Below are 20,000 nucleotides of genomic sequence, written 5' to 3'. Positions count from 1 at the left end.
GAATTAAATGTAACCTCCTCTGGTCCTCTGTTCACTGGAGGATTACACCATGCATAAGGAATAGTCTTAAGACTCAAAATTGATGCAAAATTACTATAAATATGGACAACATTAGATAACAGGACCACAAAGAGATTCAAAATGACTGAAATGTGATGCAGAACCACTAAAAACTGATCATAAATAAAACAAAAATAAAAGCTAATTCCACTTCCTGGGCTCTGTTTGCTGGAGGGTGACAGCCCCGGCTGACCGCTGAGCGGCAGAGCTCACTCAGACTCAGACTGACTTTGAGATGCTCTCTGTGTTTCTCTCAGTCGCTCCTCTGCGTCGTCCTGTGAGTCCAACAACAGGAAGCTCTCCTCAGACTCCTGCTGCTGCACCAACGAAGAAGAACCAAAATGCAGAGGAGAAGAAGAAGAGATGGAGAGCTGCCCCCCTCCCACAGCCTCCTCCTCCTCCATCAGCAGCACCTCCTGCAGCCTGACGGAGGACCAGGGGCCCAGAGTCCTGCAGAGGCGGCTGTCGGCCCCCGCCCCGGCCCTCAGGTTTACCCGACAATACAGTGTGGGGGGAGTGGGCTCCTCCACAGGGGGCCAACATCCATTCCCCAGCAGGAAAACCCCCAGGATCTCTGAGGCGGCGCGCAGGCTGGGGCTGTATGCCTCCTTCTGATGCATCTCCACACAGCTGCACCTCCACACAGCTCCACACAGCTCCACACAGCTCCACACAGCTGCACCTCCACACAGCTCCACACAGCTCCACACAGCTGCACCTCCACACAGCTCCACACAGCTCCACACAGCTGCACCTCCACACAGCTCCACACAGCTGCACCTCCACACAGCTGCAACTACACACAGCTCCACACAGCTGCACCTCCACACAGCTCCACACAGCTGCACCTCCACACAGCTCCACACAGCTCCACACAGCTCCACACAGCTGCACCTCCACACAGCTCCACACAGCTGCACACAGCTCCACACAGCTGCACACAGCTGCACGTCCACACAGCTGCACACAGCTCCACACAGCTGCACCTCCACACAGCTCCACACAGCTGCACCTCCACACAGCTCCACACAGCTGCACCTCCACACAGCTCCACACAGCTCCACACAGCTGCACCTCCACACAGCTCCACACAGCTCCACACAGCTGCACCTCCACACAGCTCCACACAGCTGCACCTCCACACAGCTCCACACAGCTGCACCTCCACACAGCTCCACACAGCTGCACCTCCACACAGCTCCACACAGCTGCACACAGCTGCACCTCCACACAGCTGCACCTCCACACATCTCCACACAGCTGCACCTCCACACAGCTCCACACAGCTGCACCTCCACACAGCTCCACACAGCTGCACCTCCACACAGATGCACCTCCACACAGATGCACCTCCACACAGATGCACCTCCACACAGCTGCACCTCCACACAGATGCACCTCCACACAGCTGCACCTCCACACAGCTGCACCTCCACACAGATGCACCTCCACACAGCTGCACCTCCACACAGATGCACCTCCACACAGCTGCACCTCCACACAGATGCACCTCCACACAGCTGCACCTCCACACAGCTGCACCTCCACACAGATGCACCTCCACACAGCTGCACCTCCACACAGCTGCACCTCCACACAGATGCACCTCCACACAGCTGCACCTCCACACAGATGCACCTCCACACAGCTGGCTTATTTCACATACTTCATTAATGTAACGTTGCATCAAAAATCTCAGTATTTGTTTCATGCAAAGTGATTTTCTTCAAGCTTTAGTCTTTAGTTTCTTGCTCGTTAATTGCCACATCCAGAAACAGTCCTGATTACGACATAACACAATACAAATCTCAATTTTGCAGCCAAGGCTTTAAATGTAAAGCTAATAAAATAAAGCTCCGTAATTTATTAAATTGTGCTTTGAATGGGTTTCTGTATTTTGGAAACACACTGTTGTTTATAACACTTACACAATGTAGGTCACGTACATTATTAGGGACTAAATTATAGGAAAATATCATTTAATATATGCATTAATTTTAGCCTTGATTAAAAATGTGTGAAAACGAAAATAAAGAATAAATTAAATCAAAAATTGTTCTTACCTTATTACCTTATTTTATTTTAACATCTTTCCTCTGGGTTGTCTCTTCATTATTGTTTACATTTAAATGCATTTTAATTGACTTTTATTTAGGCCTATTTTTCTTAATTCTACTTAATTTGCCTTATTCGATTTAATTTTAATGTAATTTCACTTTTCTTTTAATCTTATCATGAATATTATTTATTTAATCAATTTGTTTTATTTTATTTGCTTTACTTTATATTTGTATTAATTAAATAAAATGTTCTCTCAACTTTATTCCTAGTCCAACAAAGATCGTCTATTCATAGGAATCTTAGCGGCTCTTCATTGACGTCACGCCGTTCTGTTGCCTTAACATTACGTGACCTTACGTTACGTTTCCCGTCTCCTGAAACGTGCTCAGAGTGAGACCTCTTCGCTCTAAAACATCCCAGTGACCAAAAACAACACCATCGTGCTGCGGAAGAACTGCCGATTTAACGCTAATTTATCGCAAATTTAACAGATAACGAACATATTTTAGACCTCAGAGATCTGTGTCATCGTGTCCTGTGACACCAAGGTAACTTCTAAAAAGATTTAACAACGTTTTCTGGCAGATTTAAGGAATATATCAGTGTAAACAAGTTGTTTGTAGCTAACAGCTGCGACACATTTACAGCTAACTCAATGCTAGCTGTTAGCATCTGGTTTACTGTGTAACTCAGGCTAAATATTATCATACATTTATATAACTTTATGTTTAGCTTCATGTCAGGTAGCACACGTGTACAGTACTGTAGCCTCTTTTGTTTGATAGGACTGTTGTTAGTGTTGACAGCTAACTCTCTAGCTAGCTAAATGTTACTAAACAACAATGAAGAGGAAGAGACTCACAAATACAATAGAGATAGAATGGGAGGATGAAACCCTCTTTATTGTCACATGCACACAGCAGAGCACACACAGTGAAATTGGTCCTCTGCATTTAACCCATCCTAGTACTAGGGAGCAGTGGGCAGCTATTGTGCAGCGCCCAGGGAGCAATGGGGAGGGGGGATTGGAGGTGTCCGGTGCCTTGCTGAAGGGCACCACAGCAGGGCATAGGAGGTGAACTGGCGACCCTACGATTCCCAGTCCAAGCCCCTACTGACTGAGCCACTGCTGGAAAATCATTTATTGTATTATATTTATATCTGATTGTTTCGTTTAAATATATTTAACTGATAGAAAACACTGAATAAGTTCCAAGTTTGGGATAAATAAAGTATATTTCTAAAGTGTATAATATATTGCCTGGAAAGTCTTTTATTTTGAAAATTGTTTTATCGTCCTCTTCCTCCCCCTGTTGCTCTTCCTCCTCATGTCCCTCTTGCTCCTCCTCCTCCTCCTCAGCAGCGATGGCGGATCAGAATCTGAAGGCGAAGTTGAAGCAGCGTCTGAAGCAGGAAAAGATCCAACTGTGGATTCCTCCGTACACCGAGGACGACAACCAGCCGGGAACCAAACACATGCAGGTACAGGAACTGAATAAAGAACTACAACTAATACAAGAACTACAAGAACTACATCAACAGGACAAGAACTACAAATCCGAAAAGTACTGATACCAAATGTAGAAATACATATTGTAAAATGTGTCCAAAGCACCATGAATTCAAATACTAGAAACCCTCAAGAAATACAAAGACAGAAATAAACAAATAGGAATATTTATAAGCATTTTTAAAGTAAATTATGAATTTATGAAAAGTATGTTAAATAATGTGTTTATTATCTAATTATTAGATAAAACCTGTGTTTTTATATAAATAAAAAGGGCTGTAAATGATTCATATATTATTATAATATTATCATTTAAAATAATTTAAAGGCTTTATTTTTTACTGAAATAGTAAAAGAATGTTTTAACATCATTTAATTTATTTGTTCTACTCCATTTTAATTGTTTAAAAATTGTGTAAACATAAGAAGATAAAATATAATATGTGTATACAATAAAAGAAGAAATAACAAAAATATAAATAATATCAAATTATTAATTATAAGCATTAATAAAACAAATACATGTAATCATATTAATTATTATAATTTCTATTAAATATATAGTAATATTTATTTATTTTGCAGCTACACATGTTCTTAGAAAATGACAAATGTAATTAAAAACAGCTATTAAATATATTGAATTAATAATTAAAATTTGTTGATTAATCATTTTATTAATTAATATTTTTAAGTCAATTGCAAATCAGTTTCCCCTCAGCATTTGTTATTTTAATATCTATGTGTGTGTCCCGTCAGGACCTGGCAGAGCAGATCGCCCCCCCGCTGTGTTTGGGGGTGCAGGAGGTGGGTTCTGCTCTGGAGGGGATCCGGCTGCAGGCGGTGAACCGGTGGAGAGGAAACCAGACGTTCAGAGAGACGAGCGTCGCCTCCGTGGAGCTGCTGCTGCCCAGAGACTCCAAGAAGGTCAGAAATACACTCAACACATTTGCTTAAAATATTTATAAAATACATATTAAAGATCTGCAGAGAAAACCTGAAACAGATACAAATAAACATCATTTTATGTATAAAAATAACCCACGTGTCTTTATGATGTATATCATATTTTCAGTAATAATTATATAAGAATAATTAAATTAATCATTTAGGAAAATGAAACATTTAATTAAAAAAAAATATAATTTTAATGTATTTATATAATAATAATAATATTTATATTTACATTATTATTATTATTGTTATTATTATTATTTATATTATTATTATTATTTATATTATTATTATTATTATTTATATTATTATTATTATTATTATTATTTATATTATTATTATTATTATTATCATTATTATTATTATTATTATCATTATTATTTATATTATTATTATCATTATTATTATTATTATTATTATTTATATTATTATTATTATTATTATTATTATTATTATTATTTATATTATTATTATTATCATTATTATCATTATTATTATTATTATTATTTATATTATTATTATTATTATTTATATTATTATTATTATTATTATTATTTATATTATTATTATTATTATTATCATTATTATTATTATTATTATCATTATTATTTATATTATTATTATCATTATTATTATTATTATTATTATTTATATTATTATTATTATTATTATTATTATTATTATTATTTATATTATTATTATTATCATTATTATCATTATTATTATTATTATTATTTATATTATTACAATTACTTTTATCATTCATTATTACTTCATGTTTATTTTTCTGTCTTTTTTCCACTAAATAAATTCATTTATTCAGGATCCAAAGACAAAGAACTACCTGGAGACGAGGCTGGACGTGTTGGTACAGGAAGTGGTGGACAGGTACACACACACACACACACACACACACACACCATGTCTCTATGAGTGTGTGTTAAGTGTGTGTGTTCCTGCAGGATTGGAGAAGAGTACGGCTTGAAGTTTATCAAACTGATCCTCAACGGGAAGACTCTGTCTGCAGGTGAGCTCCCTGCTGACTTACCCCCCCTCCCTGATGTGACTGAAAGCTCAGAGTGTGTGTGTGTGTGTGTGTGTGTGTGTGTGTGTGTGTGTGTCAGACCAGCGGCTGGACATGCAGGGTGTGAGGAACCACAGCAAGGTGATGGTGCTGAAGGTGAGCGACGCCGAGTGGAAGCAGCAGCAGAGCGAGGAGGAGGAGAAGAACCAGAGCCAGAGCGAGAGCCTGCAGAGGACCGAGAAGGGCTTCCAGATCCTGTCCGAGAGAGGTGCACACACTCAAACTCACACTCACACACACTCACACTCACAGACATGTAAACGTGTGTGTGTGTTTGTGTCAGACGGCAGTGAGGACACACTGTCTCCGTTCCTGGAGATTGCCGACCAGAGAGGAAACCCTCTGAACATCCCTCACCAGGAGAAAAAGGTACACACACTTCACACACACACTATGATGTTTATAATCAAATACAATGATGGACTGTGTGTGTGTGTGCGTGCGTGTGTGTGTCAGGCTCTGATCCTGGCGATGGGTTTCCATGAGAAGGGGCGCGCTCTGATGAAGAAGAAGCAGTTTGATAACGCTCTGTGCCATCTGCTGCAGGCCGACCAGCAGTTCAGGTACCGACCCAGAACTCTCCAGAACACCGGGGGGGAGGAGGAGGAGGAGGAGGAGGAGGAGCTGTGTTCTCCTCTGTGTTCTCCTGTGTTCTCCTGTGTGTTCTCCTGTGTGTTCTCCTGTGTGTTCTCCTGTGTTCTCCTCTGTGTTCTCCTGTGTTCTCCTCTGTATTCTCCTCTGTGTTCTCCTGTGTTCCCCTGTGTGTTCCCCTGTGTGTTCTCCTATATGTTCTCCTGTGTTCCCCTGTGTGTTCCCCTGTGTGTTCTCCTGTGTTCCCCTGTGTGTTCTCCTGTGTTCTCCTGTGTGTTCTCCTATATGTTCTCCTGTGTTCCCCTGTGTGTTCTCCTGTGTTCCCCTGTGTGTTCCCCTGTGTGTTCTCCTGTGTTCCCCTGTGTGTTCTCCTGTGTTCTCCTGTGTGTTCTCCTATATGTTCTCCTGTGTTCTCCTGTGTTCCCCTGTGTGTTCTCCTGTGTTCCCCTGTGTGTTCTCCTGTGTATTCTTCTATATGTTCTCCTGTGTTCCCCTATGTGTTCTCCTGTGTTCCCCTGTGTGTTCTCCTGTGTGTTCTCCTATATGTTCTCCTGTGTGTTCTCCTGTGTTCTCCTGTGTGTTCCCCTGTGTGTTCTCCTGTGTTCTCCTGTGTGTTCTCCTGTGTGTTCTCCTGTGTTCTCCTGTGTTCTCCTGTGTGTTCCCCTGTGTGTTCTCCTGTGTTCTCCTGTGTGTTCTCCTATATGTTCTCCTGTGTTCCCCTGTGTGTTCCCCTGTGTGTTCTCCTGTGTGTTCCCCTATGTGTTCTCCTGTGTTCCCCTGTGTTCCCCTGTGTGTTCTCCTGTGTGTTCTCCTATATGTTCTCCTGTGTTCTCCTGTGTGTTCCCCTATGTGTTCTCCTGTGTTCCCCTGTGTGTTCCCCTATGTGTTCTCCTGTGTTCCCCTGTGTTCCCCTGTGTGTTCTCCTGTGTGTTCTCCTATATGTTCCCCTGTGTGTTCCCCTGTGTGTTCTCCTGTGTGTTTCTCCTATATGTTCTCTTGTGTTCTCCTGTGTGTTCTCCTATATGTTCTCCTGTGTTCCCCTGTGTGTTCCCCTGTGTGTTGTTCTGTGTGTTCTCCTGTATTCCCCTGTGTTCTCCTGTGTGTTCTCCTGTGTTCTCCTGTGTGTTCTCCTGTGTGTTCTCCTGTGTGTTATCTTGTATTCTCCTCTGTGTTCTCCTGTGTTCTCCTGTGTTCCCCTGTGTGTTCCCCTGTGTGTTCTCCTGTGTTCCCCTGTGTGTTCCCCTGTGTGTTCTCCTGTGTTCTCCTGTGTGTTCCCCTGTGTGTTCTCCTGTGTGTTCCCCTGTGTGTTATCTTGTATTCTCCTCTGTGTTCTCCTGCGTTCCCCTGTGTGTTCCCCTGTGTGTTCCCCTGTGTGTTCCCCTGTGTGTTCCCCTGTGTGTTCCCCTGTGTGTTCTCCTGTGTTCCCCTGTGTGTTCTCCTGTGTGTTGTCCTCTGTGTTCTCCTTTGTGTTCTCCTGTGTTCCCCTGTGTGTTCCCCTGTGTGTTCCCCTGTGTGTTCTCCTGTGTTCCCCTGTGTGTTCTCCTGTGTTCTCCTGTGTTCCCCTGTGTGTTCTCCTGTGTGTTCTCCTATATGTTCTCTTGTGTTCCCCTGTGTGTTCTCCTGTGTGTTCTCTTGTGTTCCCCTGTGTGTTCCCCTGTGTGTTCTCCTGTGTTCCCCTGTGTGTTCTCCTGTGTGTTGTTCTGTGTGTTGTCCTCTGTGTTCTCCTTTGTGTTCTCCTGTGTTCCCCTGTGTGTTCTCCTGTGTTCTCCTGTGTGTTCTCCTATATGTTCTCCTGTGTGTTCCCCTGTGTGTTATCTTGTATTCTCCTCTGTGTTCTCCTGCGTTCCCCTGTGTGTTCCCCTGTGTGTTCCCCTGTGTGTTCCCCTGTGTGTTCTCCTGTGTGTTGTCCTCTGTGTTGTCCTCTGTGTTCTCCTTTGTGTTCTCCTGTGTTCCCCTGTGTGTTCCCCTGTGTGTTCCCCTGTGTGTTCCCCTGTGTGTTCCCCTGTGTGTTCTCCTGTGTGTTGTCCTCTGTGTTCTCCTGTGTGTTGTCCTCTGTGTTCCCCTGTGTGTTCTCCTGTGTTCCCCTGTGTGTTCCCCTGTGTGTTCCCCTGTGTGTTCCCCTGTGTGTTCCCCTGTGTGTTCTCCTGTGTTCTCCTGTGTTCCCCTGTGTGTTCTCCTGTGTGTTCTCCTATATGTTCTCTTGTGTTCTCCTGTGTGTTCTCTTGTGTTCCCCTGTGTGTTCCCCTGTGTGTTCTCCTGTGTTCCCCTGTGTGTTCTCCTGTGTGTTGTTCTGTGTGTTCTCTTCTGTATTCTCCTGTGTGTTGTCCTCTGTGTTCTCCTTTGTGTTCTCCTGTGTTCTCCTCTGTGTTCTCCTCTGTGTTCTCCTCTGTGTTCACCTGTGTTCTCCTGTTTCATGCAGTAGGTGTGGCTCGGAGCTGCTCTCCTCGGTGGATAACTTCGCCGTGCTGCAGCTGGACATCGTGTGGTGCTACCGGGCCCTGGAGGCGCTGTCCTGCCTGGAGGACGGGAAGCTGCGCCTGCAGAGGGCCGAGGACTGCTTCCTGCGGTGCTATGGGGAGCAGCAGCAGAGGCTGCGCATGATCAAGGTGAGGGACGCCTCCACCAGACAAAACACACACTCAATGCTGTCTGATTACTAACCTGTGTGTGTGTGTGTGTGTGTGTGTGTGTGTGTGTGTGTGTGTGTGTGTGTGTGTGTGTGTGTGTGTGTGTGTGTGTGTGTGTGTGTGTGTGTGTGTGTGTGTGTGTGTGTGTGTGTGTGTGTGTGTTCAGGGGAACTCTGGCAGAGAGGAGGTGCTGTTCCTCCGGCTCTACCTCCTGCAGAGTCTCCTCTCCTATCTGGAAGGAAACGACGCTCAGGCTCGACAGCAGCTCTCCAAGGTGCGTCTGTCTCTCTAAATATAAAGTATGCTTTGTTTGTTTATATTTGATTTTGTTCTGGGCCGGTTCTCCCGTCAGGTGGAGGTTCTGTCCGGCCGTCTCTCTCTGGACTCGGAGAAGATGTCTCAGCTTGTCTCTCTGGGCTTCACTGACCGGGAAGCTCGACTCGGACTGAGAGCGACGCAGGGAGACCTGCAGGAGGCCGTCACACACATCACCAACCAGAGACAGGTACACACACACACACACACACACACACACACACACACACACACACACACAGTAGGGGTGTTATCTAAATGATCCAGTGTGTGTGTGTGTGTGTGTATGTGTGTGTGTGTGTGTGTTTAGGAGCGAGAGGATCTGCAGCAGCGGGAGCGTCAGAAGAGGCGCCGGAGGTCGGAGGGCGTCTCCACGCTGACGGAGCTCGGCTTCTCCCGCAGAGACGCCTCCCGGGCACTGCAGCTGACTGACGGAGACGTGGACGCTGCGTACCAGGTGAGCAGACACACCTGTCTCATCTTCATTACGGGAGGAAGATGCACAAAGAAGTGGGAATCAAAACATCTCTTTCCTGTGTTCAGATCCTGCTGGACTCCAAGGCTGCAGAGAACAACAACAACAACACAGAGGGGGGACTGAGTCCAGAGGGGGTGGACCAGGTAAACTCACCTGGATCAGTGTGTGGTGTCTCTGTAGGACATGTCTCCATGCTCTAATGTTCAGAAAGCTCTTTATTTTCCTCATCCTGCACCTCTGTTGAGCTTCTGTCTGAAACCAGTGCTCTGTTGTGATTGGTCAACCAGCTTAGAGATGTCCCGCCCCCTAGTCTATAACGCACGCTAGCCAATAGGAGGCCGGGCTCTAACTCTGTCTCCCTGCAGCTGCTGTACATGGGCTTTGAGAGGAGCGCCTCTGAGACGGCTCTCGCCATGACGGGGGGGGACGTCCAGGCGGCGACTCAGCTGCTGCTCGACAACCAGGGCGTACTCCCCCCCGAAGTGCTGTCTCCCCCCTCCACCTCATCCTCCCCCTCTGAGGAGGAGGAGCCCAGCAACTCCTCCAGCTCCACAGGTAATAAAACCCTCCTCCTCAAAATGAAATCTAGAATAAAAAGCCGCATTTAGTGACTCTTTCTCAGCCGAACCTATTATCAGAATGTGTTGGTTGTTTTCCTCTCAGAGCACAATACTGTTTATTAGTAAACAATAACAAACCTTTCTGTCTCCCAGCGGACAGCGAGCTGGTGAGCGAGGTCTTGCAGGATCTGTCCCGGCACGAGGAGGACTACCTGGACCTGACGCTGGAGGAGGAGAACGAGCTGATCCAGACCATGAAGAGATACCTGAGCTGCACACACACCGTCTGACAGAAACACACACACACACACACACACACACACACACACACACACACACACACACACACACACTTGAAGCAATAACTGTTGTTTGAGTGCCAAAGCTGCAGAAGTAGTGAGATGTATTCTTTATAAAATCACACTTTAGTTTATTTTCAGCACTAATTCTGCAAAGTTAAAGCCATATTTTTTAGTTTGAAACTGAAACGTTCACACTATATTTATAATTATTCGGCACTTTTTCTCGTGATTATATTTTTTTATGACTAAAGCTGCTTGAAGTGATTTTTGTTGTGTTCAGGAAAATGTTTGTTGTTGTTTTGACGACAATAAGTGAGTTTTATGTTCTTGACGTTGCAGCGTTTTGTGAAAATTAAATATTGTTGTATTTAATAATTCCATGTTTATGTTGAAGGGAAAAAATAAAGAAAAATAAGGTTTTTTCGTCTCTGATTATATTGATATGTTGTTTTGAATAGACGTTACATTTTATACTTTTATTTATTTTCAATGCGGTGCAGTCGCTGAATTTCAATTGAACTGTTTTTACAACACACTGATAAACTACCCACTTAATTAAAGGCACTGAAGTCCATCAGAACCATCTCAAAAAGTAAATTATAACTTCAATTCATGCTTATTTATTTTGTTTTGCAACTTTTGGGCATCGAGAGTTCAAAATGCACGTCTAAAAAACATGAATTTTTAAGTTAATTGTTAAATTTATAAGAAAATAATCTCAAATGTCTCCGATATTTAAGTTGTAAACTACAGGACTAATTTCCAAGAAATAATTCCTCAATGCTCTGAGATTAAATTGGTACATTTAGTACATTTAACAAGAATGAAATAAACACGTTTAAGTGGTAAATTTACAGGGAAAAACTGAACGGTTGCAATATTTTTTGATGGACGTTTAACTCTTACATACTGGAAAGAAACCGTAGACTGTGAGCTGCGTGTGTGTGTGTTCCCTCTCCTGTAGTTCTATAGGTGTTAGTGCATGTAAAGGGTCTGCAGAGGTTAAAATCCCTGTTCTCTGTCACACTAAATACTAAGATACCCTAAAAATGAGAACAATTTGCACTCAAACTATGTCTGTGCTTTCAAAGCAAGGAAAGACCACACTGCTGCACCCAGCGTGGGAAACAGTCTGCAGAAAACCAATTAATTTTGCCTGTAAAGTCTCCCAATATAATCTGTTTTTCACCAACTCAAATTTCCCAATCGGTGTCCTTCTCTCCACCTCAGAAATATAGTTCAGTGCATCCTCAAACTGACTCACCGCTGCCGCACAAAACAACACACACACAGAGGGTTTGATAAAAAACGTGTTTTCTTATCGTTGGTATTTATTGTACATGATTACAGTGTTACAAGGTGTGGGGAGGGTCCCGGGTTAGAAGTAGTTGGCGACCCTGCGGATGGACTGGATGTTGGGGTTCTGGGCCTGCCACTCGTTGTGGCTGCAGTAGTCTCCGCGCTCCACGATGTACATCCTGCCGCGGAAGTTGGGCTCCTCGTACATCACCCAGCTGCACAGAGACACAGAGACCGGGTCAATACTCACATCTCTAAACTATTAAAGGGCTATTTTATTTTACAAGTGTGTGTGTGTGTGTGTGTGTGTGTGTGTGTGTGTGTGTGTGTGTGTGTGTGTGTGTGTGTGTGTGTGTGTGTGTGTGTGTGTGTGTGTGTGTGTGTGTACTCACGCTCCGTCTCCGTACACCTTCAGGGAGTTGATGCAGCTCTTGCTGAAGCCGCGGCTCTGCAGGAAGGGAACGTCGTCGCAGATCTCCACGCACTGACCGGAGAAGTTACAGGCCTCGAACAGCTCGATGCGGTAATGCTCTCCGTGCTGCAGAACATAAAACATATAAATATTAAATACAATTCTCCAGGAATCCTGAAAATCTTCCTCAAGCCAGGTGGACAATATATTGGTTATTAGGTATGTATACCATGCGGACGGGCTTGCAGGAGCCCATGTGGTCGTTGTGGGAGTTCCACCTCTGGAACTCGGGGTACTCGCCATGCTCCAGGATGTACTGCTGGCCCTTGAAGTCGGGATGGTCGAAGCAGATCCAGGCGCCACTCTCCACACGGATGGAGTTCACCCTGGAAACGCAAAGAAAAATCAGGAACAATGTATTTTATTTATGTTAAATAAAGGAAGTGTAGTCATGGAAGAAAGTGGATTAAAATGCAGCTAAATCTATTTAATTTCCACGTTCTCATCAGAAAATGTAACAGCTTTTTAATTATTCAATCTTTAATCTTTTTTATGGTAATATTTAAACGATTTCCCCCCAAAATAATCCGTCTCTTGAAAGTGAAAATATTCCTTATAATTAAATATATTAAATCTTTTATTCAAAAAGAAAATGTATTAAAAGTCAAAAATATTTTCTGTTTTTCTCACCCAAAAATATTCAAACATTTTAAAATGATTTTCTAAAATATTCAATCTTTTTTTTATTCTTTTGTGGTAATACATAAACATTTTACCTTTTTTTAGAAAGACATAAAATATTCCTTTTTATTTTCCTCACCTGTTCATGAAGCCGCGGTCCTGGAAGTTGTCACAGTCTCCACGGACCTCCAGCTTCCTGCCGGTGAAGCATTTACCCTCGTAGAAGGTGATCTGAAAACAACACAGAGAAATACAAAAACCTGCTTGGTCAAATCTATTTAAATGATGCTGAAAACCAGCAGGAGGAACTGGGAGTACATCACACCAAACTCCTTTTAAAAATCAAGAGCTATCATCGTTTAAAGCAGGTGAGGCGGGGAGTAAACACCTGGTAATCTAGAAGTCATTCTGCATCCAGACCCTCTAAAATGTATCTTCCAAAAAGTTGCCTAAATCTGCACAACTTAAGGAATATCCCTGCTTTACTTTAACAAGATTTTTAACACATTTTAAATTGTATTTTTTTTAGACATTTTAGACACTATTTTTAAACGTTTTTGCACAATTGAACTAGTTATCCTGCACATTTTGAAAACATATATCTGTACATTTAAAGAGCATGTTTCCATATTTTTAATACATTAATTTGCCTGTATTTCTAACCTGCATCTGTGTGTGTGTGTGTGTGTGTGTGTGTGTGTGTGTGTGTGTGTGTGTGTGTGTGTGTGTGTGTGTGTGTGTGTGTGTGAGACTCACCTTTCCAGAGTATTGAGACATGTTTTCCTTTCCCTCTACCACACACACAGTGTAACAGAGAGAAAGTTGGACCGTACAATTTATACTGCCGGGGGTCCAGGGCGGCGGGGCGGGGCCCCTGCCAGAGACAAAAGGAGGATCTACAGGTTTCTGCAGAGTCGGCGCTTTCCCTTCATCCTGAGGGTGTGCTGATGCTGCTGTGTGTGTGTGTGTGTGTGTGTGTGTGTGTGTGTGTGTGTGTGTGTGTGTGTGTGTGTGTGTGTGTGTGTGTGTGTGTGTGTGTGCGTGTGTGTGTTAGAAAGTGCTTGTCCTGAGCTTTGCAGGGTCAGTGATATTTCACATGCTATAGAGACACAGAGGACGCATTCTTTATTTTAGGTATTTATTTGAGAAACCTCTGATTTTTATCAACAAATCTAAAGAAATAAATCGACAAAAGAAGCTAAATTATGTTAGAAAATAGGCTTCATATACATTTAGTAGCTTCCTCTGCCATGGGTTAAACACATTAAATAAAGAATTGTCAAACCTTATTTATCATTATCTTTTAAAGTTTTTAAACATTATTTTGTATACAATTCATTCTTAAAAATAGTTAAATATGTTGACATATCTGGCAGCATTTACATTTTTTATACAACTTTACTTTGAACAATGTTTAAGATAAGGGTTTATCATGAATTAATGTCCTGTCTGTTTTATATTTGGCTTTGTGTGTTTACATCACTATTCTGCTTTTACTTTGCCTTTATTAAAAATACCCCCTCATTTATTTGGACTACATTACATTTACTAGAGTAAAACAATAAATAAATGTAATTCAAAAGGCCTAAATATCCCTTTATAATGAACAAATATAAACTCTGTGTCCAAATGAAATGTTAATCAATAACACGAGACACCAAAAGCTAAAGTTATGCAAACATGATGACATCATGTGATTCTCCGGACTCTTATTGTGAAAGCGCGACCCAGGTGGCCTGTTTCTGTTCATTTCTTCTTAAGTATTTTGGGCGTAAAAATACTTTTCAACCTGCAGGAAAGGATTGTTATTTTTGTCCTAATTTGTTATACCTAAATGTCCCCTTTGTGTAATTGAAAAAAAAACTAGATTTATTAATTTTTTTAAAACCATGACGTCTCGTGCTTTTCCGGACTCTTATTTTGAAAGCGCGGCCCGGAAAATCTGTTTCTGTGATTCTAACTTGATGCTAACTTGATGCTAACAGTTGGAATATGTCGGCCGCTGTCAGACTGTTTAAAGGCCGATTATCGGCCCTCTGTCTGCGGGGTTTAGCTCCACAGACACCGGGGGGTCCTCCAGTGAGAGATCCGGTGAAAGGACGGCGGCTCTCACACTCAGAAACAGGTATTTAACATGAGCTAATGCTAAGCTAACGGGCTAATGTTAGCCTCCAATCAGAGGTGAGAAAAGTTATGTAGTAAAAAGCATTTAAAAACAAAATAAAACACATTTAGTAAATCATTTAAAAAAAATCTTAAACACAAAACATATATAATAAAATATGAAAAACTAAACAAAAATAGAAAACATTAAACTTTGAAAAAGAACACATGTACGAAAAGAACTACACTACTTTTAAAGAACACCTACAAATAAAAACAAAACACTAAACATTTAAGGAAGTATAACTCCAATAACAATGTAAACACAGCGTGATCTCACTTTGGGCTGTAGTGAAAAGAGATAATTACATAATAGGTCAATTAAAGTGATTTTTGAGTCCCTCATGAAGCAGATCGAGAGAAGCCAAGCTGTCATCAAGGCAAAAGGGGGGGGCTACTTTGTGCAGATTAATGTGTTTCTCTGATCCCAAGGAGGAGGCGTGGCCCCGCTGCACGGGGTCCGAGTGTTGGACCTCACCAGGTGAGTCTGAAATCTGCAGTAACACCCAGATTCCATGCGTAAAATTGACATTTAATTGAAATAAAATGACATTTAAATGTATTTTCTGCAGAGTTCTGGCTGGGCCCTTTGCCACCATGATTCTGGGGGACCTGGGGGCCGAGGTGATCAAAGTGGAGCGACCAGGTGAGGTTCTCAGGCTTTTCTTCAACAATTTGCACAACAGCTGCGCATCTGCACATCTGTACACCTACCTACCTACCTACCTACCTACCTACCTACCTACCTACCTACCTACCTACCAACCTACCTACCAACCAACCTACCTACCTACCTACCTACCAACCTACCTACCTACCTACCTACCTACCAACCTACCTACCTACCTACCTACCAACCTACCTACCAACCAACCTACCTACCTACCAACCTACCTACCTACCTACCTACCTACCTACCTACCTACCTACCTACCTACCTACCTACCTACCTACCTACCTACCTACCTACCTACCTACCTACCTACCTACTACCTACCTACCTACCTACCTACCTACCTACCTACCTACCAACCAACCAACCTACCAACCAACCAACCAACCAACCAACCAACCTACCAACCAACCTACCAACCAACCAACCAACCTATGTGCAAAGCATTGTGGGTAATGTAGTTTGTGTCTAGGTGCGGGGGACGACACCAGATCCTGGGGGCCCCCATTTGTTGGCGCAGAGAGCGCATATTTCCTGAGCATCAACAGGAACAAGAAGGTACCACTTCATATGTTTATACACATTTATTATATTTAAATTTAATGTAATAAATGCAGTGTTTTGATGTTTCAGAGTATCTGTGTCGACATGAAACACCCCCAGGGAGCGAGCGTCATCAAGGAGGTAATTTAACATTAAACTATAATTAAAATACTACATTTAAAAAAATATATAATAATATTTTAAATAAAAATAAATAAAACGTACAATTAAAAAATATATGTATATTATAAATAATTTCCTATTGTGTGTGTGTGTGTGTGTGTGTGTGTGTGTGTGTGTGTGTGTGTGTGTGTGTGTGTGTGTGTGTGTGTTGTGTGTGTGTTGTGTGTGTGTTGTGTGTGTGTGTGTGTGCAGCTGGCAGCAGTGTGTGACGTGTTGATGGAGAACTTCCTCCCGGGGAAACTCTCTTCCTTGGGTTTGGGATTCGATCAGCTGATCAGAGTGAACCCTCGCCTGGTGTACTGCTCCATCTCAGGTTCCAACACACATTACATCATCTTATTACATACACACTGATTCTTGAACTGGTTTATAAAAAGTTCAATCACCTAATTAACATCCACAGCTGTGTTTGCATCGGTATTTAATTATCCACAGCTGCAGTGTTCAGTATTGGCCACCAGAGAGAGCTGTTCTCCAGAGAATAGACAGGAGACCCTCACACTGATTTATTGGTGTAACAGTCAGATAACAGATTTAGAGAAATAGATCAATTAAATTGTATTTAACTGTTCAATACCAAGTGACAAGCATTGGATTGATGAAGTATAATTAAATACAAGTAAAAAAATCTAAAATCTGATCCTTTTACAACAAATGCTCGTTTTAGATTTTTACTAACACTGTAATCCTGCTAGTGATCCCCAATTTTAGAGATGTAACTGTAGTCTGATTACATACTCAGCTTGTAAAGCTGATAATAAAACACCATCAAATGAAGTAGTCAGGAGGACGAACACAGGGTCTCCTTCAACCGTGTGTGTGTGTGTGTGTGTGTGTGTGTGTGTGTGTGTGTGTGTGTGTGTGTGTGTGTGTGTGTGTGTGTGTGTGTGTGTGTGTGTGTGTGTGTGTGTGTGTGTGTGTGTGTGTGTGTGTGTGTGTGTGTGTGTGTGTGTGTGTGTGTGTGTGTGTGTCAGGTTATGGGCAGACTGGTCCCCTCTCTCAGTCTCCGGGTTATGACTCCATCGCCTCGGCCGTGTCGGGGATGATGCACATCACGGGACCCGAGGTTAGATAAAACATATCCCGTACCTTTCACAATAAAACTACTTCCTGTAGACGACTTAAAATCCGACACACACCGGTTTTTAAAACCCCCCTTCTCCTCCCATGATGCATTGCTGCTACAGGACGGGGGTCCGGTGCGTCCCGGCGTGGCAATGACGGATCTGGCCACTGGGCTGTACGCTCACGGAGCCGTCCTGGCCGCCCTGCTGCAGAGAGAGAGGACGGGGGGGGGGGGCGCACATCGACTGCAACCTGCTGTCCTCACAGGTAACTGTGTGTGTGTGTGTGTGTGTGTGTGTGTGTGTGTGTGTGTGTGTGTGTGTGTGTGTGTGTGTGTACCTTTCACCACTGAACATGTTTGGACTCGTCCTTTATTGAGTTTCTTACTGAGAAACCACACGGATGTCCGACTGATGGTTGAAGCTCTGAGGCTCATTGTTCCTCTGCAGTCACGGCAATACACCCTGGGACATGGGGGGGTATTTAATGCGTCGCAGCCCGAGAGGCGATCACAGAGAGCGAGACCCCCAAAAGACAGGGTCAAATTGACCTTTTAGTCAACATATTAACACTCGCCTGGACTCTTAGCAGTAAACTTGTCCAGTTTAGTAAAACCTTTGATCAATATTCAGATTGGAGATGAGCCCCAACTATTGAGATTTCACATCTTAAAGTGATCATCATCGTGCATCCTGGGAAACACTCAACAGATTCTGCAGCCCCCCCCCCTCTTTACAGGTCTTACAACATGTTATACGTGTGTGTGTAACGAGGTGTGTGTGACGGCTCCACCTCAGGTTTTTGCAGCTTGTTCAGCAGCAGCATGATGACAGCTCAGGTTAACACCCCCCCTCTCTCAGGTCTAACACTGCGCCCCCCCCCATCCCCCAGGTTTCCTGTCTGAGTCACATCGCAGCAAACTTCCTGAACGCCGGACAGGAGGCGAAACGCTGGGGGACGGCCCACCAGAGCATCGTCCCCTACCAGGTACCTTAAGGCACCACTGCTACACACACATCTTCAACACAGGAATACTAATCCTTCTTTACCAGGAACCTGAACGCACCATTTCTAAACACACAGTTTATACACAGGAATATAAATCCTACTTTATCAGGGGAAACTTGAATGCACCACCATAACACACAGTTCCTACACAGGAATATTAACTCTCTTTATCAGGTAGCATGAAATAAAATAGCTTTTGATTTGAGGTAACGAGGCGCAGGGATTGGAAACTAACAGCTGTATGAATCAACAACAACAATGAAGAGGAATCAACATGTTTCTGTTTAATCTGAGATGGAAACTGATGTCAGAGTTGGGGGAATAAAAGAAAAGTCTGAGCGATAATTATCAAACAATTAGAGGCCATTACTGTCACTGCATGGTTTACTGGTTCCTGTATGGAAACCATTTCCTGTTCATTATCTCCCCGTAAATCTGTACGCAGTCTTACATTTATTCACGCCAGAGCAGTGTTTTACACGAAGAAATCCACTAATTTGATCGGATATTTGACATTTTATCGGCTCGTTTTGTGTTTCAGAAGCCATTACATTCTCTGCTGCGTCTTTTTGAATTCTTATTAAAAGCAGAACACCCTAAACGTGCTTCTCTCCTCTCTCGCTGCTTCGTGGTCTCGTTAAAACGTGAGTTATCTTTTTTCTGCATGAGACACAAACACACCGCACACAGGGGTGGCTGATCAACCTTTCAAAATAAGAGCATGGGGAAGGAACGTGAAGTAAACCAAACAGAAAACGCAGTGCAGGGAGATAACTTTCAAATATGTATATAAAATAAAACAAACATTAAAATAAATCAAATGAAACAATAGAATAATAAATCAAATGTAGAGATAATTCAAATCAAACAATAAAATAGTAACTGCAATAACAGTAAAAAACCAAATAGAATAAAAGAATAACAAATTCAAATCTATTTTTTATTCGGTCTGCTTCAGGGAACTGAGATACTGAGACACACACGCACGCGCACACACACACACACACACACACACACACACACACACACACACACACACACACACACACACACACACACACACACACACACACTCCTTTCTTGTGGTCGTCGCCTCTTGTTGTATTGTCCGCCGCTCAGATCTTATCCATGTGTGAACCGCATTTCCCAAAATGCCGCGCTGCGCCCCGCTGTGTTCAGAGAGAAACCAGACTGTTGTTGTTCGGTTAAAAGTCATCGCCGCTGCGCTGCGGTGAGGAAGACGATGGAGAGGAAGAAGGTTACAAAGTTCAACTCTCTGAGACGAGCAGTCAGAGAGGAAAAGTTTAACAGTTAGATAAAACTTCCAGAACATGAAGGAGTTTATTTGACTCACTTTGTTTTATTTCTATAACGTTTTCTCAAATAATTCTGACCATTGTGGTCTAAATATTTCACATTTTTCCAACATAT

General features: G+C 42.9%; 4 protein-coding genes across 11 annotated transcripts in view; 3 read left to right on the top strand and 1 right to left on the bottom strand.

Moving 5' to 3' along the window:
• LOC134858184 (uncharacterized) overlaps positions 1-1,451 on the top strand; it is a 2,878-nt gene extending 1,427 nt beyond the window's left edge. For both annotated transcript variants that reach the window (XM_063874101.1, XM_063874102.1), the window contains one exon: positions 318-1,451. In XM_063874101.1, the coding sequence (XP_063730171.1) occupies positions 318-675 (358 nt within the window). In that variant the 3' untranslated portion in view covers positions 676-1,451. The remainder of the gene's footprint in view (positions 1-317) is intronic.
• A 1,056-nt stretch (positions 1,452-2,507) lies between these two features.
• Positions 2,508-10,962, top strand: nub1 (negative regulator of ubiquitin-like proteins 1). 7 transcript variants are annotated; one of them, XM_063873805.1, is made up of 15 exons: positions 2,508-2,669; positions 3,482-3,603; positions 4,391-4,558; positions 5,409-5,473; positions 5,548-5,612; positions 5,710-5,877; positions 5,953-6,038; positions 6,126-6,232; positions 8,680-8,866; positions 9,054-9,161; positions 9,240-9,392; positions 9,513-9,659; positions 9,746-9,823; positions 10,046-10,235; positions 10,394-10,962. In XM_063873805.1, exons 2-15 carry the CDS (start codon positions 3,487-3,489, stop codon positions 10,528-10,530), a joined length of 1,776 nt encoding a protein of 591 aa, XP_063729875.1. In that variant the 5' UTR covers positions 2,508-2,669; positions 3,482-3,486; the 3' UTR covers positions 10,531-10,962. The 7 variants fall into 7 exon arrangements, with proteins under 7 accessions (XP_063729875.1, XP_063729872.1, XP_063729874.1 ...); XM_063873802.1 differs by having other exon boundaries at positions 5,953-6,232; XM_063873804.1 differs by having other exon boundaries at positions 5,710-6,038; positions 8,683-8,866.
• An 877-nt stretch (positions 10,963-11,839) lies between these two features.
• crygn2 (crystallin, gamma N2) lies at positions 11,840-13,766 on the bottom strand. Its single transcript, XM_063873775.1, has 5 exons — positions 13,691-13,766; positions 13,074-13,165; positions 12,483-12,639; positions 12,234-12,379; positions 11,840-12,056 (listed from the first exon to the last, which is right to left on the bottom strand). Exons 1-5 carry the CDS (start codon positions 13,709-13,711, stop codon positions 11,921-11,923), a joined length of 552 nt encoding a protein of 183 aa, XP_063729845.1. The 5' UTR covers positions 13,712-13,766; the 3' UTR covers positions 11,840-11,920.
• A 1,072-nt stretch (positions 13,767-14,838) lies between these two features.
• The window catches only part of sugct (succinyl-CoA:glutarate-CoA transferase), a 26,022-nt gene continuing 20,860 nt past the window's right edge, over positions 14,839-20,000 (top strand). Inside the window, 10 exon segments of the mRNA XM_063912251.1 lie at positions 14,839-15,059; positions 15,530-15,578; positions 15,670-15,743; positions 16,243-16,328; positions 16,404-16,454; positions 16,689-16,809; positions 17,471-17,562; positions 17,684-17,785; positions 17,787-17,828; positions 18,453-18,548. Of these exon segments, the coding sequence (XP_063768321.1) occupies positions 14,927-15,059; positions 15,530-15,578; positions 15,670-15,743; positions 16,243-16,328; positions 16,404-16,454; positions 16,689-16,809; positions 17,471-17,562; positions 17,684-17,785; positions 17,787-17,828; positions 18,453-18,548 (846 nt within the window). The 5' untranslated portion in view covers positions 14,839-14,926.

Source organism: Eleginops maclovinus, chromosome 21 (genome assembly GCF_036324505.1).
Source record: "Eleginops maclovinus isolate JMC-PN-2008 ecotype Puerto Natales chromosome 21, JC_Emac_rtc_rv5, whole genome shotgun sequence".
NCBI lineage: Eukaryota > Metazoa > Chordata > Actinopteri > Perciformes > Eleginopidae > Eleginops > Eleginops maclovinus.
The sequence above is the reverse complement of the archived record's forward strand: the minus strand, read 5'-3'. Positions and strand labels throughout refer to the sequence as shown.

Bases quoted from the DNA above. Each gene is read 5' to 3' on its own strand.
- nub1 (XM_063873798.1), top strand. From the start codon at position 3,487: ATGGCGGATCAGAATCTGAAGGCGAAGTTGAAGCAGCGTCTGAAGCAG. The intron at 3,604-4,390 runs GTACAGGAACTG...GTGTCCCGTCAG, and splicing joins CGGGAACCAAACACATGCAG to GACCTGGCAGAGCAGATCGC. The intron at 10,236-10,393 runs GTAATAAAACCC...TCTGTCTCCCAG, and splicing joins CAACTCCTCCAGCTCCACAG to CGGACAGCGAGCTGGTGAGC.
- crygn2 (XM_063873775.1), bottom strand. From the start codon at position 13,711: ATGTCTCAATACTCTGGAAAG. The intron at 13,166-13,690 runs GTGAGTCTCACA...TGTTGTTTTCAG, and splicing joins TGTCTCAATACTCTGGAAAG to ATCACCTTCTACGAGGGTAA. The intron at 12,380-12,482 runs GTATACATACCT...TATGTTCTGCAG, and splicing joins CCTGCAAGCCCGTCCGCATG to CACGGAGAGCATTACCGCAT.